This window comes from Taudactylus pleione, unplaced genomic scaffold, assembly GCF_031769625.1.
Source record: "Taudactylus pleione unplaced genomic scaffold, aTauple2 ptg000113l, whole genome shotgun sequence".
Classification (NCBI taxonomy): Eukaryota; Metazoa; Chordata; class Amphibia; order Anura; family Myobatrachidae; genus Taudactylus; species Taudactylus pleione.
In genome coordinates, this window is record NW_028284515.1 from 1,802,407 (window position 1) to 1,829,318 (window position 26,912).

Here is a 26,912-nt window from a genome sequence, read left to right on the forward strand (position 1 = left end):
TTTAACATGTATCAGTTAGTAATAAGTACACCTGTGCACCAACTAGGAGATCTGGAAAACATTCACTGTTAGGGATGTGCTGCTATAGAGCCCAATATGTACATATATGTCTAGGGCAGTGCTAGGTTATTCTGCTGCTCCCCCAGACTCCTGGACTTGCTCTAATGCTCTGGAATGGAGTCCACATCTAAAATATAAACATTCACCTCAGGCAGGATTACCCTACTGCCGCATCTAATGGATTACTGTGACTACTGGTCCTGTATATGCTGGAATTATGACACACAATATACTTTGTATGACGCATATTAAAACTGGTTAAGTGTTAATTCTATCCTCTTCATGGACTGGCCACACTCACTCTAAAATCAAGCATTTGGAAACCCCCCTCTAGAAATCCTGCGTTTGCCACTGGCACTAGAGCACAATACACAGGAGTATGGGATAAACTCTGTGGTGTGCAATACAAAGTAGTGTGAGATGAACTCTGGAACATATGCAGACAGAATTGGCAATCCAGAAAGGTGAGACAAATGTCTGATACTGGGCTGCCAGCTGAGCAAGTCTAAGTAACAAGAAGTTATTGACTGTGCTGATCAGCTGATTGGAGACCTAGAAGGAGACCAGTATCCCAAATCCAGTAAGTGCTAGGGATGGCCATTGGTGTGGTGTCTATTGATGGTAACCAATGGTGATTAACATTGATGGCACAAAATCCATCTATGGTGAACCATCGATGGTTTGCACCCCTTGATGGCCACCGTTGTTGGAGGCATGTTCCGTTGCAGGCCAGTCAGAAATTTGGGCATGGCTTGGTGGGTGCCAGGGCGGGGCTAAGCTCCATCCAGTCATAAAAAAAAACAAAATAATCATTATGTGAACGTAGCTATCAATGGCAGAGAACCATTGCCGGCAAAACCATCGGCCATCAGCAGTTAACCATCGATGGTAACTGTCAATGGTCGATGGCCATCCCTAGTTAGTGTATATTAGAGACCGATCAATGACAGCCTGTCGTGAGAAGCCCAGCATTTGTGTTACAAGTACCAGACAGTCATTCCTATAACAAAGCACCAGTTAAAGCAGAGAGCTGAAACTCATGCAGAAGATGTACTAACTAAAGTGTAAGTGCATAACATATCACATGATGACAAAACAGCATACCGATTTATTGAACTTCTCCCAATTCAGACTGTCTGAATGTAAACCCCAAATTAGTATAATAGATTAGCTACAATAGAAAGAACTTCCACCAGACCCAATAGCTACATGGCCTAAGCCAACTGCACTGTTTACAAACTGAATAAGCCCCACTGTACCTGCTAAGCATGCCTGAGCTTCACTATCCAATGTAAAATCCCACTATATCCTGCTCTCCTTCTAACATTACTTCACATGAATCTATAATTAAAGAATCCCATGCCATACCTTAGATACAGGAGTATTCACTGACCCTAACAAAAGCTTAGATTTCTTATCAGAGCAACTCCCATCAGCAAACACCACCATCAGCACCAGATCTGGCAAAATATCAAGACCCAACCCTAAGTTTCAAAACTTTGTAAGTTGAGCAACACTTCTACTGGTCACCACCCTCCTCGTTCTCACCCTTCTTTGTTTCTGCCCTGTTTAGTCCCTTTTCCCTGCTTTTATGTTCTTGAAGTAGGCATGTGTCCTGCATGAGTTCACAGGAACGGACATCAGTGACATGGTGGTGAGGGCTCAGGGTTCATGTCAATGATCATAACTGTAATGTACCTGATACCAAGTAAACATGTTTTGTACTACACTTTCATACTCGCCTTCAGTCTTTATTAGCACCAATCTTCAGAACCCTCTTACCTCTTAATCCATTTGGTAATATCAAGTGTAGTTTTATTATTGTTTGTTCCCAATTGTTAAGCACTGCATATTGTACTGGTGCTATAAATGTAAGGCCGGATTATGTCCCGGGTCCCCCACACACTGACACACTCCCCCCACTACGTCTACCATTAAATCGCAGGCGATTTGTTGCACTGCAGTACCCTTATTCAGTGGCTCTGCTGTTTCTTACAGTGGCCGCCGAGGAGCTCTTCACCACAGACAGAGTCTCGAGACATGATGTCATCACCTTGTGAGACAATGAATGTGAGGCTGCTGTGACGCCGTGAGCCGCCCAAGGCGCTCTTTTACTCACTGAGGTCCTCGGCGGCTGTCTCTAAACTGACAGCCAGACGTGACACCCTGAAAGTGTTTGTTCCCTGTCTTGTGGTGCAGTGACTGTGAGAGAGAACTAGAGACACAGGGCCTGATTCAGAGCCGGACACTCTGACCAGAGCACTCGCTCTGAATCAGGGCCCTCCTACCTAAAAATGGAGTGACCTCCTGGCCGCTCGCATAGCTGTGGGTGACCACCCACAGCTTGTGCGAGCGGCCAAAAAGATGGTCGCGATGGTCAAGACCATCACGACCATCGGGCTTGCGACGAGACTCTGCGGTAGGGTCTCGCTGCCGCAAGCCCAGGAGTGCTTTTGGCTCTATCAGAGCCAAAAGCACTCCCACTGACATCACTAGTGATGTCAGTGGGGCCGGCTCCAGACGGAAGGCGTTCCCATGGGAACGCCTCCGTCTGGGCAGCAACGCCCCTGGCACGCCCACCAAAGGGGGCGTGCTGTCAGTCACCATCGACAGCACGCCCCCTTTGGTGCGAGACCGATAGCGACAGCTTGGCTGTCGCTATGCGGGTCTCGCGCATGCGCACGACGGAGCTCCCTCCGTCATGCGGATTAGGGCACCATAGACCCGCTTGCGAGCGCTCAGCGCTCGCGAGCGGGTCAGAATTAGGCCCACAGTCTAAATTCTAGAGAGGCAGGTAGTCGTCTGCTTTATAAACACCCGCCCAAGGGAATTTATTCCTATACATATTTTATTTATTTTTATTTCTATACAACAAAGAAGAGCCAGCACTCCGCATATAAAAAAACTGATACTCGCCCAGGTGCCCTCTACAGTAGTCGGAATACTTAAGACATTCGCATGTGGGAAAAGCGGCACTCACAGGACTTCTAATTGAAAGAATAACTCCACAACAGGGATGTTACGTTTCAGTCATTAGACTTTTATCAAGATAACAAGTGTATATACCTTTATAGAACCATACTGACAGGGTAGTGCCCGGGAATCCGTCCCTCGCTCCTGCCGCTGGGCAGATGACATCGGCGTGCGGCCGGCGCAGTGACGGGAGCATCCTGATGTCTGGAGTATGATGTCCCAGGGTGAACTCATCACATGGGACAGACACATGGGAGGGAATCGGCAATGTGCAGGGGGTAACCTATGGTGATGAATAAACAGCATGAATACTGGGCATAGTTCACGTGATAGTGTAAGAAGTGATCATGGAGGCAGAAACGGTGCTGCTAAGAATGGGATAACCCAAAGGAATGCCCGTATATATTAATAATAATAATGATAATAATGATATACATAATAGTGCACCAAGTGAATAAGGAGGACATATGAGACAATAGTGCAAACAGAATATAATATTATATACATTTTCAGGTAGATGTATTGCCAGTGGTATCCAATGCGTTTCGGAATATGCTTCCTTCCTCAGGGTGTCACCCTGAGGAAGGAAGCATATTCCGAAACGCTTTGGTGATTAAGGGGCCTATTCATCATAACTTAAAATTCTCTGGAGGTAATTAGGTTTAGAACTCGCATGGAGTTCTACCTAATTACAGGAGGAATTCATCATTCCTCCTCTCCATAACTATTCTGAAAAGCTGTCATTTTTGCGATGACAGCTTTTCGGGAAATAGTTTTCCCTCTCTACTCTAACATACTGCAGCTGTAATCAGTGCTGCGCATGCGCTGTTACATTCGTAAAACCAGCGCATGCGCAGCACTTCCTACAGCTGCGGTAATTTTGTGTGCCCCCTCCAAAAACCTCTCCCCAGGCCGCTGCAGCGCCTCCGGTTCCGGTGTCTGCTCTGACACTTGTTCTCCCAGCAGATCACAGTACAGTTTAGTAAAAAAACGAAGACGCCGGGGGGACCTCACAAGCTGGAAGCAGGTAAGTCTCACCTGCTATTCGCCACCTCACAGTGGCGGACAGTAACTACATCAAATTCCGAAAATACATAATTTTCGGAATTTGATGAATACCATAATGTCCATATCCCCATACTAATGTATGGGGAGTGTGGAAATTAATGCAGGGGGACTTAACCAGGAGATATCAGTGATATCTCCTGTGTTAAGATACTTCATGAATACTAAAATAACGGTATTTAAGGAAAATGTCCTTAAAAACTTTATTTTAGTGTTGATGAATAGGCCCCTAGGTGATTTAAGAGGACCCCCAGGTTTGATTCCACCATCATCTACCATTATCTATACATCTACCCGAAAATTGTTCCCTTTCCCATTCCTATTCCCGGGATGTGAGTGGTGAGAGGAATATACAGTGCATCCGGAAAGTATTCACAACGCTTCACTTTTTCTACATATTGTTATGTTACAGCCTTATTACAAAATGGAATAAATTCATTGTTGTCCTCAAAATTCTACACACAATACCCCATAATGACAACTTGTGTAAAAAGTTTTTTTTTAGATTTTTGCAAATTTAATTAAAACATAGCAAAATGTGGAAAAAGTGAAGCGTTGTGAATACTTTCCGGATGCACTGTATTTATGGTTCCTATGGAGTAGAGTGGAACAAACCATATTACATATTGTTTAGGGGGGTGCACTATTTGTATGGACTGCTTTTATGTTTTAAAATATTTTTAATATCATTTTTTTTTAAATATAATGACGTGAATAAAAGACTATTGTTTAATTTTTTGGATACAAACTTTCTGATTGTTCATGGAGATTGAAACCTTGGTCCTTTCAACTACAAAGAGTATACCATAATGTCTGTCCCCTGGTAGATAACACATCTAGAGATACCTTTTGATGAACGTAGCTGCTGATTATTCGGTGAGTGTTGTCCCAGTGGGAGTGGTGAATTATATCTTGGTACTAGTGAAGTTAGAGAAGACTAAAGATACCTTTTGGTGAACGCATCTGATTGATTTGGGTTGAGTCCAGTGGTTTCTGCAAATTCCACATAGAAAGAAAAATACAGTATATCTGTGGGTGACCAAGTTTCCCTGTTATCTTTCAATTCGCTGGAGAATATAGGAAATCCTTTACGGAGGAAGCCAAGAACTCCCACCATAGACTGATCCTAACAGCGCTTGTGAACCACCCTCTTATTCTTGTTTTAAGCGCTAAGTACTGTATGATGACTAATGTTCTGTTTCATCTATATATACAAGGATGATTCAGGTTTCTGAAACGAATATAAATATGTTTGTGCATTCCGTGTAATAAGTTCATTAACGGAATGTTCACATTAGATATATACTGACATTTTATCTGAGGTGCCTTTAGCTCTGTTAACTAAATTGAGCAATATAGCAATATTAAATATGTAAGGATCCAATTTAACTTATGTCTTATGTTTATATTCATGTATATATTTAACAGGGAATAGGTTCTGATAACTGTGAGCCTGATTCAGACCCATATGTACTGGCAATTAGGCTGCAAGCGGCCGATGGTTTTTGATCTGCATATGCTAAGAAGCCGCACTGAGCATGTGCAGATCTGCTCCTGTGACTGCAGACGTAGGGTGAGTGACAGTCTGCGGCTGATTGGGGGCGGGGAGGGGGACTGTTTCCAAAACGTGTCAGCCCCGTAAGTGAAGCGTGCCAAAGTCAGTGGCTGGCTTTTCGGACGTAGATTCATTGGACTCGGCGACTTTGTTGAGGCGGGCATTCTGAGCAACTTTAGGAATGCTCAGATACCTGATGGCCAGCGCGATGGTGATCCGATGCTGCGGCTTTGGACACATGCAATTCTGAAAAAGCCCAGGTGGCACCTCAATTCAAAATACGCCACCTGCATGTAAATCATACTTGCCTACCTTTAATAATCTCTTCCCGGGAGAAGCCCGTGTAAGAGAAGCAGGGCGGGGCCTGACGATTCCCGTCATTAAGCCCTGCCCCTCGTAAAATTGCAGCGATTGGTTAAAATTTACTTAGGGGGCGGGGCCAAATGCTGTGATTCAGGCAAAATCACGTCTTAAGCCTCGCCCCTTTCACGGAGACCCGCGATCGCTGCGGGTATCCTCATTCTGCCCACTTCACTAGCAAGTGGGCAGAATGCGGGAGAAATGCCTACCCTTCCCGGGGGTGCAGGGGGTTACCCGAAAAATCGGGAGCCTCCCGCGAAAACCGGGAGTGTAGACATGTATGATGTAGATATACCTTCTCAGATCTGCTGCTACGTAAGACACAGCACCATACTTGCCGCACTTTCTGGCCAGGCCCGCTGATGGGAGGACAAAGGGGACAACCATACCGGGCCCCAAGAATCAGAACGGCCCCAAGGATCAGGGAGAGAAAAATATGGGGCAGCAGCACCTAGTAAAACTCTTTAAACAGCTTCTGTACTGTGACAGTAGCTGTCCAACCGAAGCCCCGCCCACTGACATCCTTCCCCAGTCAAATCCGAGTCACGCAGGGGCTTGTGCTCCTCCTCCTGGGCCGCACATCCTCCTGCACCCAATGGGAACTCTCGCCCTGAGCTCCACAAGGTCTAGAACCGGCCCTTTGTGTACTGTATATATGTGTGTGTGTATATCTATGTGTGTGTATATGTATGTATGCGTGTGTGTACTGTATATATGTGTGTACTGTATATATGTGTATGTGTATATCTATGTGTGTGTATATGTATGTATGCGTGTGTGTACTGTATATATGTGTGTGTGTATATGTATGAATGCGTGTGTGTACTGTATATATGTGTGTGTGTGTATATGTATGTATGCGTGCAGTGGCGTAAGTTCATCCCAGACGCCCGGAGGCAAGGTATAATTTGGTGCTCCCCCTCGTCACAACCGCTGACACTGTAATGTAGCAATGTGCCTGCAGACAAGCTATAGATAGACGAAGCAGCAGCTGATGGTCTGACATGGTGCTCTGCTCTCCGCTAGTGTATAGTAGCTTCTCTGGGAAGGGGTGTCATGTATTGGGCGGCCGTGACGGTACACTCTGGGTACACAGTTACAGCCCTAAGTGGGGTGAATATGTTGTGGACAATGGAGGAGGTGCCCCTTCAGAGCTGGAGCCCGGCGGTAGGCGCCTCCATTGTCTCCCATAGTTCTGCCCCTGTATGCGTGTGTGTACTGTATATGTGTGTGTGTGTATATCTATGTGTGTGTATATGTATGTATGCGTGTGTGTACTGTATATATGTGTGTATGTATGTATGCGTGTGTGTACTGTATATATGTGTGTGTGTATATCTATGTGTGTGTATATGTATGCGTGTGTGTACTGTATATATGTGTGTCTGTGTATATCTGTGTGTGTGTATATGTATGTATGTATGTATGCTTGTGTGTACTGTATATATGTGTGTGTATATCTATGTGTGTGTATATGTATGTATGCGTGTGTGTATCATACTTGCCTACTCTCCCGGGACTGTCGGGAGCCTCCCGAAAATCGGGTGCTGCTCCCGACACCCCACAAGACTAGGCAAATCCCCTGGAATAGCCGCCGGCACCCTGCAAACCACCGCACCCACTGCAAAAGTGGGCGGTCCGGGGGTGCGATGACGCGATTCGTGCTGAATCGCGTCATCATAGCCCCACCCCCTGCCTTATAATGCCAGTAATATTGGCCCCCACCCTCTCTGCCAGCCCCCTCCTGGATCCCCCTGCACAAATGTCGGCTAGTATGGTGTGTGTATGTGTGTGTACTGTATATATCTGTGTGTGTATGTATATATATATATATATATATGTAGGTATACATGTGTGTGTGTGTGGGCCCAGCATCTGTGTTAGGAGGAGGGGTCAAGGAGGGTACACTGGGAGGGGAGAGGTTTAGGGGCCCCAGAGATCCAAGTGTACCGGACCCCAAGATTTCTGTTGCTGGCCCTGTTTCTGGCTGCCCCCTCTGGGAGCAGCAGCCAGGATGGCAAAGCAGTGCCACCGCTGCCCCTCCCCCGCTATACAATGCCAAGATTACCGGCATTGTAAAGCAGGGTGCGGGGTTATGATGACACGATTTAGCGCAAATCGCGTCATGAGCCCCCTCCGGGCTGCCCACTTTTGCCAGGTAAGTGGGGGAAGTGTGTGTGTGAGGGGTGTGGTGGAGTTGCGGCCAGTCCAGGAGACTTGCCCTTTCTTGTGGGCGGCCAGGAGTACCACACAATTTTCGGGAGCCTCCCAGCCTTTCCAGGAGAGAGGCAAGTATCTGCAGCACCGATCACATCTGCCTCCACCTCTTAATCACACCCTGATACTTTATTTGGGTTCTAAAACATGGGGTGTGCTGTGGCTGTAACTAAATCTACGTAAACACTCAGATATAAAATATCATTATAACATTTGCACTATAATCATATAATATAATATTCAGGATTGGCAGCCCTCTAAGTATCACATCTGCCCTGATGATACCATAAAGGTTTGGCAAATGCAGAGATGCTATGTGCTGAGGCTCTCTGTACAGTGGGCTTAGCAGTAGATAAGTCAGAACATAAGCAGTTATTTTTAGCAGAGTAATTCATTTATTCTCATTGTGATCAGGAAGTACCGTCAGCTTTCAGTTCATTGCTCTAGGCTTCCCCATAAGACATCCGTGACTCAGGTAGTTCCTGCAGTTAGGCAAATAACACATTTGCCAGGGACCAGGTAAGAGGTTGTGAAGGAATAAGAGCCCTGCAGTGTCACTGTAATGTCTATCTCCTGTTTAAGAACAGCACAGACCGTTTATTTGTGTGTATACTGGCAGCACACAAACTGTACAATCTAACCCCATTTCTATTGTGTTGGCACTGTCCACAGCAGTCTGTTTAAACTGACACCTCAAGCACTATCAGCTGTGTGCATGACTCTGTACTATGCTTATAGATCTAGTGATAGGATTTCTGTTTTGATTTGTGTCAATAGAACCTCAGGTATCTGCATCTAGTGTTTTCTGGCACTGTAACCTCTATTAGATATTGCTGGCATTATTATTCATATGTGGACATTAAAAAAGCATTATTTTGCACTTGTAAAAATAGTTAAAACACTTCGTATTGACATGGATGTAGTTATCAGACCAGCGGACGGCATGCCGCCGGTCTGAATCCCGATGCTGAAAGTCACACACGGGACTTAAGATAGGCGTAGAGATACAGACGCCTATCTTAATCCCGATGATACCGATTCCTATTGACATTGTATCTAGTATTGTGAATAGTTTCCCCTCACTAATTTGTCCTTGGTAATATTTTAAATGACTCCACTTATTCATTAACTTACATCTACTGCACACTATTTTTTTTTATTATGCTTTGATGAGCTCCTGTTAGAGAAGTCAGAGGGGCATATTTAACAAACTCCATGTAAAAGCCCCGAAAATATGCATTCCTTCTTGTTCATATCACGGCGATTTAGAATGCTAAATTGGGTCAATGCACCAACAATTAGCTGCTGTTTCTACATTATTTATGGGACTTGATAAATAGGCCCCAGAGACTTTAGAGATGATGTTACAGTGGTGTTTAAATGAGTTTGCCCATAACGAAACAGTACATGAATACAATTACACTAGCTACCCGCCCTGTCCTTCGCACGGAAGCATTTTCATCTCGCCACAGCCCCCTGCATCTCATAACAACCTGCGCCACATCACCACAGTCCCCTGCATCTCATAACAAGCTATGCCATGTCACCACAGTCCCCTGCATCTCATAACAACCTACACCATGTCACCACAGTCCCCTGCATCTCATAACAACCTATGCCATGTCACCACAGTCCCCTGCATCTCATAACAACCTACGCCATGTCACCACAGTCCCCTGCATCTCATAACAACCTATGCCATGTCACCACAGTCCCCTGCATCTCATAACAACCTACGCCATGTCACCACAGCCCTGCATCTCATAACAACCTATGCCATGTCACCACAGTCCCCTGCATCTCATAACAACCTATGCCATGTCACCACAGTGCCCTGCATCTCACCACAACCTATGCCATGTCACCACAGCCCCCTGCATCTCGCCATAGCCCCCTGCATCTCATAACAACCTATGCCATGTCACCACAGCCTCCTGCATCTCACCACAACCTATGCCATGTCACTACAACCCCCTGCATCTCATAACAACCTACGCCATGTCACCACTGTCCCCTGCATCTCATAACAACCTACGCCATGTCACCACAGTCCCCTGCATCTCATAACAACCTATGCCATGTCACTACAGTCCCCTGCATCTCATAACAACCTATGCCATGTCACCACAGCCCTCTGCATCTCACCACAGCCCCTTGCATCTCATAACAACCTATGCCATGTCACCACAGCCCCCTGCATCTCACCACAACCCCCTGCATCTCATAACAACCTATGCCATGTCACCACAGCCCTCTGCATCTCACCACAGCCCCTTGCATCTCATAACAACCTATGCCATGTCACCACAGCCCCCTGCATCTCACCACAACCCCCTGCATCTCATAACAACCTATGCCATGTCACCACAGTCCCCTGCATCTCATAACAACCTATGCCATGACATCACAGTCCCCTGCATCTCATAACAACCTATGCCATGTCACCACAGTCCCCTGCATCTCATAACAACCTATGCCATGTCACCACAGTCCCCTGCATCTCATAACAACCTATGCCATGTCACCACAGCCCCCTGCATCTCATAACAACCTATGCCATGTCACCACAGCCCCCTGCATCTCATAACAACCTGTGACTTGCTTCATTCCAAGCCAGAGTTTCAGATGCTCTCTTGCTGTTCAGCATCCTGGCCAGCTCATATACAGCAGCTTGGTGCAAGATTTTTTTCTGTGACTTGCTTCACTAATAATATAGTCACTAATTGACTCCTTTTTGTCACAGATGAGTGGTTCATACATCTAAACCTTCTTCGACCAGTGTTGTTTAGAATAGTGAAAACCCCATCAAAATCCGTCCAGTGGTTTAAGAAATTAGCCCGAACAAACAGACAGACCCCTAAACCGGGGACTTTATTTTATATATATAGAGAGAGAGAGAGATAACAACTATGACCACCTTTAACTGCAATGACTTGTTTACACAAGTATTCTATATTTTAGTTGTAATGAGTTGCTTTTTATTTGTCCTCCTGCATTTCCTTTCACTTCTACAAGTTTGCCCTGCACTGTTGAAGAATCAATCAGTATGCCACCAGCTGCTAAATCTCTTGAAAACCCTTGCTTATTTTATCTGGACAAATAAAACTTTTTCCAATTAATAGTTGTTCCTTCGGGGGGTGTTATTTTACATTTCCGTCCACATACCCCCCTTCCATTTCACTGTGAGTTTAAAGCATCATTGAAGCACTAGATTTACTGACCCCAACAGAGTCCATAATATCATGGACAGTCATTGATGTGTACATTCTATCTAGACCCCACATTTAAAAACGTAAAACAAAAATATTTACTTTGTCTTAATGTACAAACCACTGTGATTAAAGTTTTAAGTTGTGGACTGCTTGCAAAGATGATGCTAACATGTTTCTGTGGGACTGTAACAAATAATTGTTTTGTGTTTATTGACTGTATAATTATAGCTATTATTTTTTCTACTACATGTATTTTATCTGTGTTCATTCAATATCGCAAAAATAACTACGCTGTAATTTCCCTTTTTTTATATACTATATGGTGCAGACTATAACCATTTTAATACGTTGAATTACAAATAAAACAATAAATAAAAAAAATCTTTATCATGTATAAAAATCCTATAAAGTGTGCCGCTGACATCATTCATTCCCAGTACCGAAACCAGCCCTGTCTCACTGAATACCATAAGAAAACAGCTTCTATTTCATTACATTGAACACATTTACGTCAATTTCCAACAAGGAAGTCAAAGACATTTCACATTCCCAAACATGTATCACAGTAATCGGGCTCAGAGTTATAGAAATAAGTAGTTGACACTGGATGACTCATAGTTAGGAATTACTCATCGTCACAACACAGGCGTCTTATTCACCAGAACTAGAGGAAAATTCAGGATGCATTTTTTTCTGGGTGGATCTTGATCCTGGTACAAATAGAAGATCTATACTTTAACGCTGTATATGCCCCCAAAAAACACCCTCTACTTTCCATCAATAGACACAGCAACGAATATTAACTTACATATGTAGAGAATGACGTGTAACATATATTCAGCAAGTGCAACAAAAAGTAATGAATTAAAAGAAACTGCACAAGGGTCAAAAGCAAATAATGACACTTGGGGCTTGATTCTGAGGCGCATGCAGATGTGGCTGTGTCTTTTGCTGCGGCGACATCTTATGCTAATGCCGTGGCCAATGTTAGTCATACTGAGGCTCACACTTGCAACATCTTGTGGCTGTGCAATTCCGTCTCAGTGCACCCTCGGGCGCACTATCGAAATTTGCACCAACCATATGGCAGGTGCCGTTTCTCCATCTGATCATGGCCTCCTATGTGAGTGATGGGTTCCATACAAAAGGTCAAAAATGTTTTGGTTGACACCAGAGGGTCAACATGGAAGAAGGTCGACAGTACAGAAGATCAACATGGAAATGATCAACACGTACTGTATTTTTTTTTGGTGGGGGGGCTTAGGGTTAGGCACTAGGAGAGTTGGTTAGGGTTAGGCACCAAGGGGATGGTTGGGGTGAAGATTAGGTTTAGGCAATTACCGGAGGTTTAGGGTTAGGTGCTAGGAGGGATGGTTAGGGTAGGCACCAAGGGGATGGTTGGGGGGAAGATTAGGTTTAGGCAATTACTGGAGGTTTAGGGTTAGGTGCTAGGAGGGATGGTTAGGGTAGGCACCAAGGGGAGGGTTAGGGTAAAGATTAGGATAAGAAAAACAAAAAAAGCTTGTGTACACCATTTCTCTGTCAGCCATTCCATGTCGACCTTCTGAACATGTCGACCTTCTGTGATGTCTAACTTTTGTCCTGTCGTCCTTTTGTTTCTACCAAATTATTGTTGACCTTTTTATTGTTGTCCTTTTGTATCACACCCGTGAACGGTTGTGCATCTTTGGATGCAGTCGCTTATGGCTACACGCCCGGATTTGATTAACAAATCATTTGTTACCTCCCAGGAATGCTCCCAGAATTCCACATACAGTGCATTCAGTTCTGTCCTGCATTTCTGAGCGCTTACAGTCAGGACACATGCACAGTGCGACTGGGGATACATGTCCAGGCTTAAACCACCGGCCAACTGCGAACATCATCGACACTGCGTATGACTCAGAATCAGGCTCTTAGAGGGGTACTCAATTAGCCGCAATGGCCAATATTGCATATTGTGCCTCATTCCCTATAGAGGTGCACAGGAATATCTGTAATAGGTTGCTGTAATTAGCAGTGATGCACGCAGCCGAATGTCCACCTTAGATTGCCTTTCGTGCAGTGCCACCAAATACTCAAAGAAGTATATCTGTTTTTATTCTGCGAATGAGCCAAGAAAAAGCTTAGATCTTGCACATTTTGGTTACCTAGTCTTATTATTCGGGAGGCACTTTTTTTTTTTTAAACTAATCCCACATTAAGGGGCCTATTCATCATCGGGGGCCAGAAGGCCCCTAATGAATAAACATCCCAGTCGCATATTTTTCCAGGTGCGATTTCCGCTTACAACCACCACCCTCCCCACTCCCTGGTCCCTCTCACTCTCGCCTATCTCTTTCTGTCTTCTGCCAGTGAGTCGAGCAGAAGCAGTGTGACCAAATAAGCCCAGCCCAAGCTGCTGAAACCACATCCTAGAACTAATCAAATCCCACCATGATCCAATAGGACTACCGCACCTGTAAATCTGGACTGTCCCACTAAAATCAAGACAGTTTATAGGTTTGCTAAAGTCCGGTGGTTCCTTGAAATCCAATATGTTTAAATTATTTATGATGCCCAAAGGTCTCCATGCTGGACCTACACTGGGTCTGGGTATCATCCTAAAACTTTCCTCCATATGAGTTTGTTAGTTAGGATTTCCAACCAAGCCATCTTGCAAGTCAACAACCCTGTTTTGACCTACAAATTTATGAACTAAGTGTTATTTTCATATGTTCAATAGACCCATCCTTACCCCTATGCAGACGTTTATTTCTCTTTCACTTTCTCTGTCTTATGTTGTCACATTTATATGTCTCTTACCATAGCCCTGGAGTGGTACAGCCTCCCTCCCACAGCACCTACTCTTTTTAAGAAAACAGAAGAGGAGCAAGCATTGCATTTGTGTATGTCACCTGACTTGTGATACAGAAAAACATGGATTCCCTTTTAGCAAGGGGAAGTAGTAAGAATATTTTTTAAAAGGCACAAACCCCTATTTAGCCAATTCCAGGTAATTACCCTTAGCTTCAGTAACGTTTCATTTGGCAGAATCTTATGAACACACAGTACCTTCCCTGCTTTGGAAGTTTCGCAGGTAACCCAACCCTTCCCTTTCAAAAGCAGTTGCATCATTCCAGAGTTCTGTTAGGTGTAGGTTTTGTGCGTTTTATTATTTTATTGGCAATCAACTGTGAGCCAGCAGGTGTCTGGGGACTAGAAGCATGGACAGCGTACGGCATCCTACTAGAACACTGCACTATGAACCATAAAGTAGAGGGGGGAGCACTTTCTTGGCCTTTGTCCCAGATGGAGATCTTCATTTGACATATGGAGAATGTTTGCTGTTTGGGCTTAACAGGATGTGATTTTCTTTCTTTCAGTCTGCTAACTTGGCAGAGATCTAGGTGCAGGCAGCAAGTGTTCAACTTTTATACAGAATGTTAGGGCTTAATTGTTAGGGTATGAAAATATCATAAGACCCTTTTTCTTCAATATTATTACATTTAAATACATGGAGCAATTTCTGAAACAATTGTATGACTTTAGAAACTTTACAGCATAGCTCTATTTATTATCATTATTTTTACTAAAAGTGAAAATGGGTGTTTTCACACCCTTTTCACATTATTTTAGTATCACCTATAGTTATTACAGGGCAATTGGAGTAGAATTCGTAAAATTCTACTCCAACCCCTAAGTTTCACTTATATTTAGTAAGCAGATCGCATTTCCCATAATTGTAATGGGAAATGTGATCTGACCAAAGTTACTACAAATAAATTGTAAAAAAATACAGGGGAAAGCCCTGTTATAATAACGCCACCTGGAGGTGGCGTTATCCAGGGTCTCCCCCGGTTACCGGACTCCTGCTCCACTCTAACGGGGAGAGCAGAGCCGGGAGTCGGTCCCAGTGATCAACTGTGTAGTCTAAACAGACCGCAAGCTGATCTCTGCTAAAAAAAAAAGTAAAAAAAAATTTTACTTACCTGACTCCAGGGACCGGTGATCAGGGCTCCGGTGATGTTCTCCCTTCGGTCAGCTGGTCTCCCATAGTGCACTCCGGCCCGGTCATCAGGTGACCGTATCCCAGTGCAGTATGGGATGTCAGCTGACCGGAGGCATGGAAGACATCACCGGAGCACCGATGACTGCAGGTAAGTGCAATTAAGGGAGGGGGGTCCGCGATCGCGGGGGGCAGGGCTTAGCGTCGGGGGGTAGCAGCGACGGTCGGTCGGCGCATGCGTCAGCACTTTGTTATGGTATTTTTTGCGAAAATACCGTGACTAGTGTGCGGAGGGGATTCGCAGGGACAGAGCTTTCTCGCAAGCTCTGTCACTGCAAGGGATTTGTTGTAAATCCCTGTGATATTGCCTGAATTCGCAATGCGAATTCAGTCAATAATATCACACTACAATCTGCATTACAAATGTGGATTGTAGTAAATAGAGCATACAGTAGTTCTGTAAATAATTGAATGAACTTGATCTAGCTTTAACAAAGTGTCAGGATTTCACACAAACCAAAAACAGATTATAGAATGCAAAGACGTATTCAGCCACTTCTTGGCACCCACTAGTCCAGTTATTTCGGTGAAGATTAAAGGTTCAATTTCGTAAAATATGCTGAAAGTTATCTGCCTTTTTTGCACCATATTTTATTGCTTCTTTGTGCCAGTAGAGGGAAGGGAGCAGCTTAACAGGGAGGTAGCTGAAATCCCGGCTGTTGACGCTCAGAATGCCGTCGCCGGAATCCCAACGGTAAGTACTGGGGTTAGGGGGAGGGTTATGGTTAGGCACTAGGGGGGAGTTAAGGTTTAGGGCGTGGGAAGGGAGGGTTAGGGTTAGGATACTTGGATACTTACCGACAGGTGTCGGTATCCTAACCCTGTCGAGATGTCGACGTCTGGATTCTGTCCGCCGGGATCCTGAGCTACGGCTTCCAATACCCAACCCGCTCTTGGTTTGGGCAGAAGTTTCTTTGACTTTTATCTCATAATCATTCAGTGCCAACGTACTGAAAACTGTCTACTTGATGATGTCAGAGGATGTTTTTCTGAAGCACAACGGGCATGCATCTGCCAGCACATGAGATGCTCATACTCTCATTATTACTTAATAATAGTAATAACTGCCTAGACGTTGGCAGTTCTCCCCCTATTTTCGCCTACAGTCCCAGAATGTCCCTAAGAATTCTGGATTAGGGTGAGAAGACATGGGTTACTAGGATACCATGCAGTTCTCTTAAAAAATGATTACATTTCTGGCAGATGGGACAGAAGTGCCACGATCACGTAAATTGTGTGTTCTAGTCATACCTACCTAAAGCTAAGTAGGCACCGTGCAATAAGTGGGCCAAATAGCCAATTATTACACAGTGTGTATTCAGCACTCAGGCCCAATTATTGTTAAAAACCTGTCTCTGCTGATCATATCTGGCCTGCTGCACAGCATTTATCAGTCCTGATGAGTAAGTATGGTGCACATTTTAAAATGTCACCTTTTGATGATATTTAGAATAGAGATGAGTGGTTCGGTTGGCTCAGTTAAGTTCGGATCTGAAAACCAAATCTTATTGGCTATCCAGCTATCACATGTTTTGGATAGCCAATAAGATAAATCCGAACTTGTGCTAGTTTGGCGAAGAGAACCGAGTAAAACCAAACCGCTTATCTCTAATTTAGGACATAATTTTTCACATAGAAAGTAATGTGTATACAGTGTAAATCGTATGTTATCAAGATCATTCCAGCTCTCTGAAAACCCTCCACGTGTGTACCTAGGTTTAGTGACCACCAAGTGAGCAGGCTTATGATGCCCAATACACTTTGACCATGTCTACATTGATGAAAGCGAATGGTGTAATCAGTCATAGCCACCTCTTCTTTTCATACCTTGGGGTAAATTAACTAAAGGTCCATTTGCAGCTCGATTTAAGGAGTGATTTAGCACTTCTCAAATCGACTCAAATCGAATGCAGTGAAAAACCGTTTTTTTCACTGCATTTACTATGACTCCATTTGTTTTGCGATTTGCAAAACAAATTCGATTTGAGTCGGTTTTGAAGAGTGATTGCAGTTCGATTTCACATGTTCATGTCCAAATCGAACGGCAAATCACCCTTCAAAATGAACTGCAAATTCCCGACACACGAACTGCTTCATGCTTTCACTTTCAGCATGAGCAGTTAGTTCTCACACAGATACATGCAGACAGTGAGATGCCTGCATGTATCTGCCTGGAAAAAGTGTTGTAAAGAGTTAAAATTGAAAAAAAAAAAAAAAAACATGAGGTCACCCCCTAAATCAGAACCAGCCCCGGACTGCTGAAACCCAGGTCTGGTTGACAGGGAAAAAATTACGTAGGGTCTCCCTGTACTCAGTACAACCAGCACTGGGCTATGGGAAGCAGGGCTGGTTCTGGATTTACAGGAAAAAATTTGCATAGGGTTCCCCTGTAGATCACAGAACCAGCCCTGGACCCTTTCTAACGGGGGACTGATGCCACAGCCAGGGGAGCCCTATCACTGGGCCCCCCAGCCGCAGCATCAGCCCTGACCTTTAGTCAGCCTAGGCTAGGGATCCCTGGGGAGCTGGAGACCCCTTCAAAAAAAGGGGTCTCCCTCTCCAGGGCACCCCTAGCCTGGGCTGATAGCCCGAGGCTATCCCCGCCACCCCTGGGCGGTGGGTGGTGGGTTGATTGTGTAGATGTTGTGTAAAAATAGATAAAAATAAACATTGTCTTTCCAGTAGAACTGCAGGTCCCAGCAAGCCTCCCCCACATGCTGGTATTTTGGAGAACCACAAGTACCAGCATGCGGGGCATTAAGGGCCCACTGGGACTTGTAGTTCATCTGTAAAGAAATGTTGCAAGAAACACACACACACCTTACAAAGTATAAGTTTAATACATACATACATACACACTCACACATACTCACCTATATTACCTCCAGTGGTCCCCTTGTCCAGTAGGCATCCATGGGTTAAAATATGAAAACGAAAAACCCGACCATCGCATTAAGGAGTAATCATTCTAACCAGAATGATTACTCTTTCCCGAATGAAGCGCACAGATGCGACTTCATCCTTTGAAGCTCCGTGTCTGTACTTTCATTGGCTGAGAGAGGTCAGGCCCTGCCTCTCAGCCAATGAACGGCTCCTCCATGTACTCAATAGTGGGAGCCGCAGGGTAACTAAAGTTTATCCTGCGGCTCCCACCATTGAGTTCAATGGTGGGAGCTGTTCATTGGCTGAGAGGCGGTGCCTGACCTCTCTCAGCCAATGAGCGCACAGACACGGGGCTACCTGGCCGTATTGTCCGCTGCAGAAAGGGGCCGGGCGGGAGGTCTGGGTCCGCGGCTGCAGCCTTTGACAGGTGGCCAGGTGGGGAGGCCGGACGGACACAGAATTACCGCAGGTATAATCAGTGCTGCGTATGCGCCGCTTTTGTGAATGCAACAGCGCATGTGCAGCACTGATTACAGCTGTGGTAAGTTAGAGTAGAGAGGGAAAAGTTTCTATTTCCCGAGAAGCTGTCATCGCAAAAATGACAGTTTTTCGGAATAGATAGTTATGGGGAGGAGGAATGATGAATTCCTCCGGTAATTAGGTAGAACTCCATGCGAGTTCTAAACCTAACTACCTCCATCGATTTTTTTAGTAATGATGAATAGGCCCCTCAGTCTAGATTTAACCATCTGTGCTCAACCATGGATATCCTTAACACCTGACGCGTTAGGGTGCCTTGAGGACTCAGTTTAGTGTTTAGTTTGGCGACAGGCTGCATGGTGTTACACAGAGAGGTGCTGCTGTAAAAGGCTGTGGGTACACTCTGAAGGGGTAACATACAGTTTATCTCATTTTGATTTTTTTTTATGTTATTATTATATGTTTGTTGTTGATGCTGTGTGTCAGTTACCCACTAGAAAAACCATTTGAGTGTGGAACTGAGACAAGATAAACAATAAACTGGCCAATCAGTTAAAAGGGTACAACATTTTATAACCCTATTATAGTGTGTTTAAAACTTGCATTAAAAGTGAAGACTGTGAGGATTTAAGAGATTGTTTTGTCATTAAAACACGTAACTGTTTACATAGGGAAATACTGTGGTATGGCAGAGACTGTAATTAAATAATTGCAGCTGCCTAGAACATTTGTGCCGGTGAAAGTATAACTGGCACTAAAGAAAGACAAATGTGGGTTACATATAACATATTCACCCCCAGACTATACTTGTTCAGCTGGTTTTCAAGCGAATTAATAAAGGAGGCAGCGCCATTATAAATCCTGTTTCTTGCAGTAACGTTGTATGAGTATACGTCCTATTAACGTTTAGAGGTACACAAATACTACATATGAAAGGAAAAGTATAGCTCCAATTCATTATGGTATATTATTTTGTATACAGAAATTATTTTCTTATAATTAAAGACTATGGGGGAGATGTACTAAGCATTGGAGAGAGATAAAGTACCCACCAATCAGCTCCTAACTGTAACGTTACAGGCTGTGTTTGAAAAATAACAGCAATTGATTAGTTGTTATTCATCATCACCTAATTTCTACAAAAGTAGGTAAAAATTAAGATTTTCATCCATTTTTTTTGTAGAAATTAAGTGTCAGGGTTATTCATCATTTTTGTAACGCAGGAGATATCACTAATATCTCCTGGTTACAATTGTCCCCTGATAATTTCCACAGTCCCCATACTTTAGTATGGAGATGTGGAAATTATGAAATTCATCAAGTTCCGAAAAAAGTGACAGTGATGCTGTACGCCATCCTGAGATGGCATATAGCACCCAATGCAGCAGAGGGATCTGGAAAGATAGCTCCCTGCTGTGTCCTCTGACATTCAAGCAACTGTCTCCCAGTTCCCTGAGCTCTCCACCTGTGAGCCGGGAGCAAGGGAGAGGGCACAGCAGTGGCAGCAGGTGACCTACAAGGCAAGGCCGCATGATCTGAGCGGAGTCACAGGCAATTCCAGCATCTCTCCTGTCTCTTCGCAGCCTGTCTTCAAGTTGCGCATGCGCGGCTTCAAGACAGACGGTGAAAAGTGCAGATAGCATGAGCTGAAAAGCCGTCTCCGCAAAAGTAGCAACTTTTCGTAACTGATAATTAAGTATAGGAGGCATGACGGATGCCTCGAATACTTTGATTGAACTTGCAGCGAGTTTAATCCTTAATTAACACAAGAGAAATTTTTCTCTTGATGAATAGGGCCTTTTATCTCTCTCCACTTTATCTCTCCCCAAAGCTTAGTACACCCCTTAATTTACCCCTAAGTAAAAAAGAGAAGAGGGGCAACCCGAGTTAAATTCTGTAGGCATGTGGTTTTATCCCTGGTGTTATAACTATATGGCTTCAGGATGGCACAGTGGTTAGCATTGCTGCCTCCTAGTGGTGGGGCCGTCAGTTTGATTATGACCAGGGCATTGTGTGTGTGTGTGGAATTTATATGTTCTCTATGTGTTTAGATAGGGTTCCTCCACAGTCCAAAAACAGGGTGGTAGATTAACGGTTTCTGACAAAGCTGATACGTGTGTGTGTGTGTGTGTGTGTGTGTGTGTGTTAGGGAGTTTAGGATGTACGCACCAATGGGGCAGGGACTGGTGTGAACAATTCAACATTCTCTGGAAAGTGCTCTATAATATGATGGCATTCTAGAAATAATATGTAATAATAATAGGACATATGGGGCCTGATTCAGAGTTGTACGGTGTACCGCTGTTGATATTACGGTTGCATTGAGGATTTACTTGCAAGGCAAGTGATTGACAGGAAGATTGTTATGTGGGAGCTAACGGAGTGACAGTTAAAACTGAGGCGAGTTCCTGACATTTTTGGGGCGTGTTTGCCCTTCTGTACACAGAGAACATGGCCCCACGTCTCAGGTACGGAGCAGTGCTGCTGACCATAGACTCAAGGAGCTGATGTTCGCCTGGTCTCCATACAAGTTTGTTTGTTGCATTAGCATATCCACAGCAACGAAAGTTTCTGCTGCGGCAGCAATAGTGTGCACCTCTCAGTCATGCCCATAAGCAATAAAGGGGTTTGATTATACAGATATTGCTTAGCTACATCCTTGCCTGTAGCGTAGCGAGTCGCGCCATGCGTGGTGTGAGACAGACTCCCGTAATCTGAGACGCGCATTTGCGTCTCCATAGGACTGAATGGAGATGCAGTCCCACGATCGGGGACGCGCCATAGCATATCGTGGCGCATAGCGCAATGCGTGCGCACATTTGTGGCGCGATCAGCCACAATGAACTTGCATCTGTAGGTGACTTTTCTGAAAAGAGAACCACCTTTACATGCTCTTTTTATATCAAATATGAGGAGTGTGCAGTAATGGAGAATCATTATGTATGACCTATTATGTGGTTCACAAATTTATTACGTTGGTTATTCTGTGCCCCGATAAGCACTTCAGTACAGATATAAATAAAAGGTATTTGTGTTGGAAATAAGTATTTGCTTTGGTTTCTAAACCTATAGTACAAGGTGAATCCAGAATTAAATGTTTTTCTATAAATCCCTTTACAAGCTAGTGCCAGAAGTCATGTTTTCACCAGATAATGTTAGTAAAGCATGGGAGCAGGTTTTGGTTCCAGTGACCACAAACCAACTTGTAGTTGTTGCTTGGATTTGGTTCTTGGACGCTCCTGTTCTGTTGACATGTGATGCAGAGTTAAATGTTCGCCGGCTTGCAGAGTGTATCTCCCGTGTATTTGACTGAGCGTGCGAATTTACAGGCAATGCAGTCGTACGTATTTTGATCTCATCTATACTTACGGCGGAAGAGGTAAGTGAGTGCATGTCCATGCAACGGCATTCTACTATGCAGAATTGGAAATAACTATAGATGAGATAGTATAGATGAGCTTCAACAGCACACTGATGATGACTAGTAGCAAACCAAGTGTAGGACCTGGAGCGGGCGCACAGCTAGATGTGTAAAACTGTGCAATGGGGGGAATATTAAAATGTTTCCATGCACACAGTTCAGGACCAACATATGCCTGATTTGCTTCCATCTTTGCATCGTGTACGTTGTGGACAGTACGACCGCAAGTGTAAGCAGTGCACTAGTTGCCACCACAGGTCAAGCCTCAGTGGCAAATGTAGGATTTCTACAGAGGGGTTTCCAAGTGTTTGATTTTAAAGCAAGTGAGGCCAGTCCATAAAGAGGGCATAATCAGCAGTTAACCAGCTATAATATACGCCATACGAACTTATGAAATAATTCTGACATATACAGTACCAGCAATCACAGCATGCCATTATATGCGGCATTAGGGCCATCCTGTCTGAGCTGAATGTTTTTATTTCATATTTGGGCTCCATTCCAGATCATTTGAGCAAGTTCCAGAATCTGGGGGGGGGGACAGAAAGAGAACCTTGCACTGCCCTGAATATAAATCTACAGATTGGTCTCCTTATGTACTGGAGAGTGTATTATTATGCAGTATTAATAATTGACCCAATAGATGTCTATATTAGTGCACCCCTAACAGTGCATGTTTTCCAGATCTCCTAGCTGATTCACAAGTATCTTGATTACTGGCTGACGCATTTTAAAATAACAGGTGGCGCTAATTATTTCATTTGTGACACTGAGGGGATCTTAAAAAACATGCAAAACATGGTGTTGACTAGGGAGGGGGGTTCCAGGCAATGTTTGCCTATGAGCCTACAATTCCCTATTATACACCTATGAGTTCTCTGAATGTGATCATTTAGAGAACAAAGGCTTCACAAAAAACAATAGCTTTGTTCAAGCAGCTAAGAAACTTATCAAGGTGCTGAGATTGTATTTAATCTTAAAATATTTTTTTATTCAGGTACATACTCTCCTGATAACTGTACTAATTATTTTATACTTTACTTTAATTGTAAGGTGAAAATGAAGTTTTAAATTAAAAATAGTCTAATATCCTGTCTTTAAATTCTGCAATCATGCTGGTTTCCGTACCACTTACCTACAATATATAATCTTACTTATTTCAGGCTCCGCCATCTTTTCTTCAGCATCAGGACAAGGTGATTGAAGAATATAAAACGCTAGAAGAAGAACTCCAGAACCTGCGTATATATTACAGGTAAAAGCAGCAGGCATGGTTACTCCTTACAAGACAATGACAATTGTAGCTTTCACTTATATGCAAACAGTTATATAACTAACACTTTCTGGAAGCAGTGTAATATTTACAATCATTACTCTTCGGCTGTGTGATATCACAACACAGTATGGTGAGATAATAACAACATGATGGCAAGATCATCAAATCGGACAGCAGAACAGTCAGGTCCTCGACCTACAGTTGAGGCCGGCTTCATTCCATTATTTAGTCCAGCAGTCCACACCTAGGGGCCCATTCATCATGACATAATAATCACTACTGATAATTATGTTTTAAACTCGCTGTGAGTTTAAAAAATGTTTTGTAGGCATCCATCATACCTCACTAACAAAAGTATCACTTCCGAAAAGCTGCTCAGAAAAGTGATACTCTTCCCCTGCAGCTGAGGTATCCACAAGGATTTCCTCACTGCTGCATGTCTACCGCCCTCTCTGTTCCCCGCTGTCGTTCACCCCAATGTTTTGTATTCAATGTTAAAAAAAACATTGATACTTCCAATGGTTTTTTTTCAGATGTCCCAGCCCTAGGCTGCAGTGGCTGGAATTAAATGTTATTATCCTTTATTTATATGGCGCCACAAGGGTTCAGAAGCGCCTCACAAACTACATAAACAATTGAGCAAAAACAAAACAGCGACTTACAGTACAAAACAATGCAGGACAAGGATATAATTTATATACATTGCTGCAATAGCAGTCATAGCACTCAAATAAGCAGCAGGGCATCAGCTACCAAGTGTTAGGTGCCCTTGTGGGGAGTTTGGAGTAGATGATCGTATGAGTGAGGGAAGAAGAAGCACATGAGGGTAGAGGGCCCTGCTTGTTAGAGTTTACATTCTAAAGGGAGGGGCAGACAGACTGGGGTGGCACAGATGGGTAGACAGGAAGAAGTATGGAACAGCAGGTTAGAATGAGAGCTGGAAGGCTTTGATGAAGTAGTGAGTTTTGAGAGCCTGTTTGATGATTTGTAGAGAGATGGAGAGTCTGATAGGGAGAGGAAGAGAGTTCCAGAGGTAGGTAGCAGCACGGGCAAAATCTTGGAGGCGGGAGTGTGAGGAAGTAATTAGTTGGCAAGAGAGGAGGCATGCATTTGTTGAGCGAAGTGGGCGGGCAGGAGTGTGAAGTGAGATGAGATCAGAGATGATTGGGTGAGGGCTTTGTAAGTGAGTGTAAGAACCTTGAATTGCGTTCTGAAGGGGAAGGGGAAGAGGAGAGGAAGAGGAAGAGGAAGGTGAGTCGAGCAGCAGCATTGATGACAGATTGGAGTGGAGAGAGGTGGGAGTCAGGGAGACCAGATAAGAGAAGGTTACAATAGTCTAAACTGGAGATGACCAGTGAGTGTATGAAGGCCTTAGTTGCCTCATGGGTGAGAAAGGGTCTGATCCTGGAAATATTTTTGAGATGGAAGTGACAGGACTGTGAGAGGTACTGAATGTGTGGTTTGAAGGAGAGGGAGGAGTCAAGGATAACTCCAGACAGCGCACTTGGGTGCTAGAGGAAATAGTTGTGCCGTTAATAAATAATTACATTTTGGGAAGCGAGGTTATGCAGGAGGGTGGGAAGATGATCAGCTCAGTATTAGACATGTTAAGTTTAAGAAAGCACTGGAATATCCAGGAAGAGATAGCAGAGAGGCAGTTGGAGATACGGATGAGGAGAGAAGGTAGATCTGAGTATCATCAGCATAGAGATAATATTGGAGGCCAAAAGAGCTGATGAGTTCACCTAAAGAAGATGTATAGAGGGAAAATAGGAGAAGTCCAAGAACAGAACCTCGGGGAACACCTACAGTTCGTGGAAACGGGTGGGAAGAGGAGACATGAGAGGAGACAGAGAAGGAGTTGTCAGAGACGTAGGAGGAAAGCCAGAAGAGGGCAGTATCACGTAGGCCAAGTGAGTGAAGGATCTGTATTAGGACAGGGTGGTCCACAGTGTCAAAAGCATCAGAGAGGTCAATGAGAATGAGCAGAGAGTAGTGCCCCTTGGATTTGGCAGTAAGGAGGTCATTGCTGACTTTTGTAAGGGCAGGGTCAAGCAGGGAGTGAGAAGAAAGAAAGGCATTAAGGCGGTTGTAGACAATATGCTCAAGAAGCTTGGAGGCAAAAGGGTGAGAGAGATGGGTTGGTAGTTAGAGTGTTAGGATCAAGGGTAGAAATGGTATGTAAATCTTCACAGGCTGCCGTGTAAACAACAGCCTGTGAATATATTTGTGTGCTGTATGCCATCTCAAGGTAGTGTACAGTTTCTCAGTCAGTTGTAACCAAGAGATATCTTTGTTATCTTCTGCGTTACAAGAATGCTGAATGGGGCTGTCACTTAAATTATACAAACGTAGGAGAAAATATTATTTTTCACCTGCTTTTGTATAAATTAAGTGATGATGAATAGACTCCCAATTGAGAATTCTGTCACCAGGGCCATCAAGAGGAATATTCAGGCCTGTGCATCCTGGACTCTCATTCCTGGTCAAAGAAGTGTCAGGCTACATGTTCCTCTTGGTGGCCCTGGAGACAGTGAATTATCAATTGGTGCAAACTGCTGAACTAAATAATGATTTATTTTATTTGTTTTGTGAGATAAGTGATTAGACATATTTTTCAGTAAACTTAGCTGCAACTAAAAAATAGTCTGACCTATTATCTGCCCTAATTATTTAAAAAAAAATATGATAATGGTTTATCCCTATCCCTTCCTCAAACTAACAAAATCTTCATATTTAGCAAGGAACAATTACTATACAGTAGTGGAATTAATTCTGGACACTTTCAATAAAAAAAAAAAATATTTGATATTTATGCAGAAAATTCATATTCTGCTATACCAAATCAATACTTTAATGTTTTTATTTTACTCTATGATGTTTCTACTTAATATTTTAACATGATTTGTCAGAGAGAGAGAGGAAACCTAGAGAAGGGGATGGAGAGATAGAGTGGGAGAAAGAAAGAGAGAGAGAGAGAGAAGGTTTTGCAATACACTTACCAGCCACTGTCAATGGTGAAGATGCAGGCTGTCACCAGTCACAGCAGGCAGCATGCTGACAGGATCTGGGAGCAGGTCCCACAGAGCATCCATGCAGGCTCATGTGCTTACTTTGTTCAGCACTCAATTCATCCAGACTGTGGCAGCCTTTACAATCAATCTACTGTAAAATCCTCACAGCTAGTTGCAGCTCTGGTCAAAGTGTGAATACCGACTAAAACGGGTCAGAATACCTCGAAACGTGTTGACTGGTCGCCTGGGAAGAGAGGCAAAGCCATGATGCTTCGTGAGGAAGAGTATATCTACGAAGGAACTGTGAAGAGGTTGGGAGGTGGAGCGACAAAATCAGGTGTAAGGAAA

General features: G+C 43.9%; 1 protein-coding gene across 2 annotated transcripts in view; it reads left to right on the plus strand.

Annotated features, from left to right (window-relative positions):
• The window catches only part of MIPOL1 (mirror-image polydactyly 1), a 458,494-nt gene that overhangs the window by 358,159 nt on the left and 73,423 nt on the right, over positions 1-26,912 (plus strand). For both annotated transcript variants that reach the window (XM_088471287.1, XM_088471288.1), the window contains one exon: positions 23,438-23,529. In XM_088471287.1, coding sequence (XP_088327413.1) covers positions 23,438-23,529 — 92 coding nt within the window. The remainder of the gene's footprint in view (positions 1-23,437; positions 23,530-26,912) is intronic.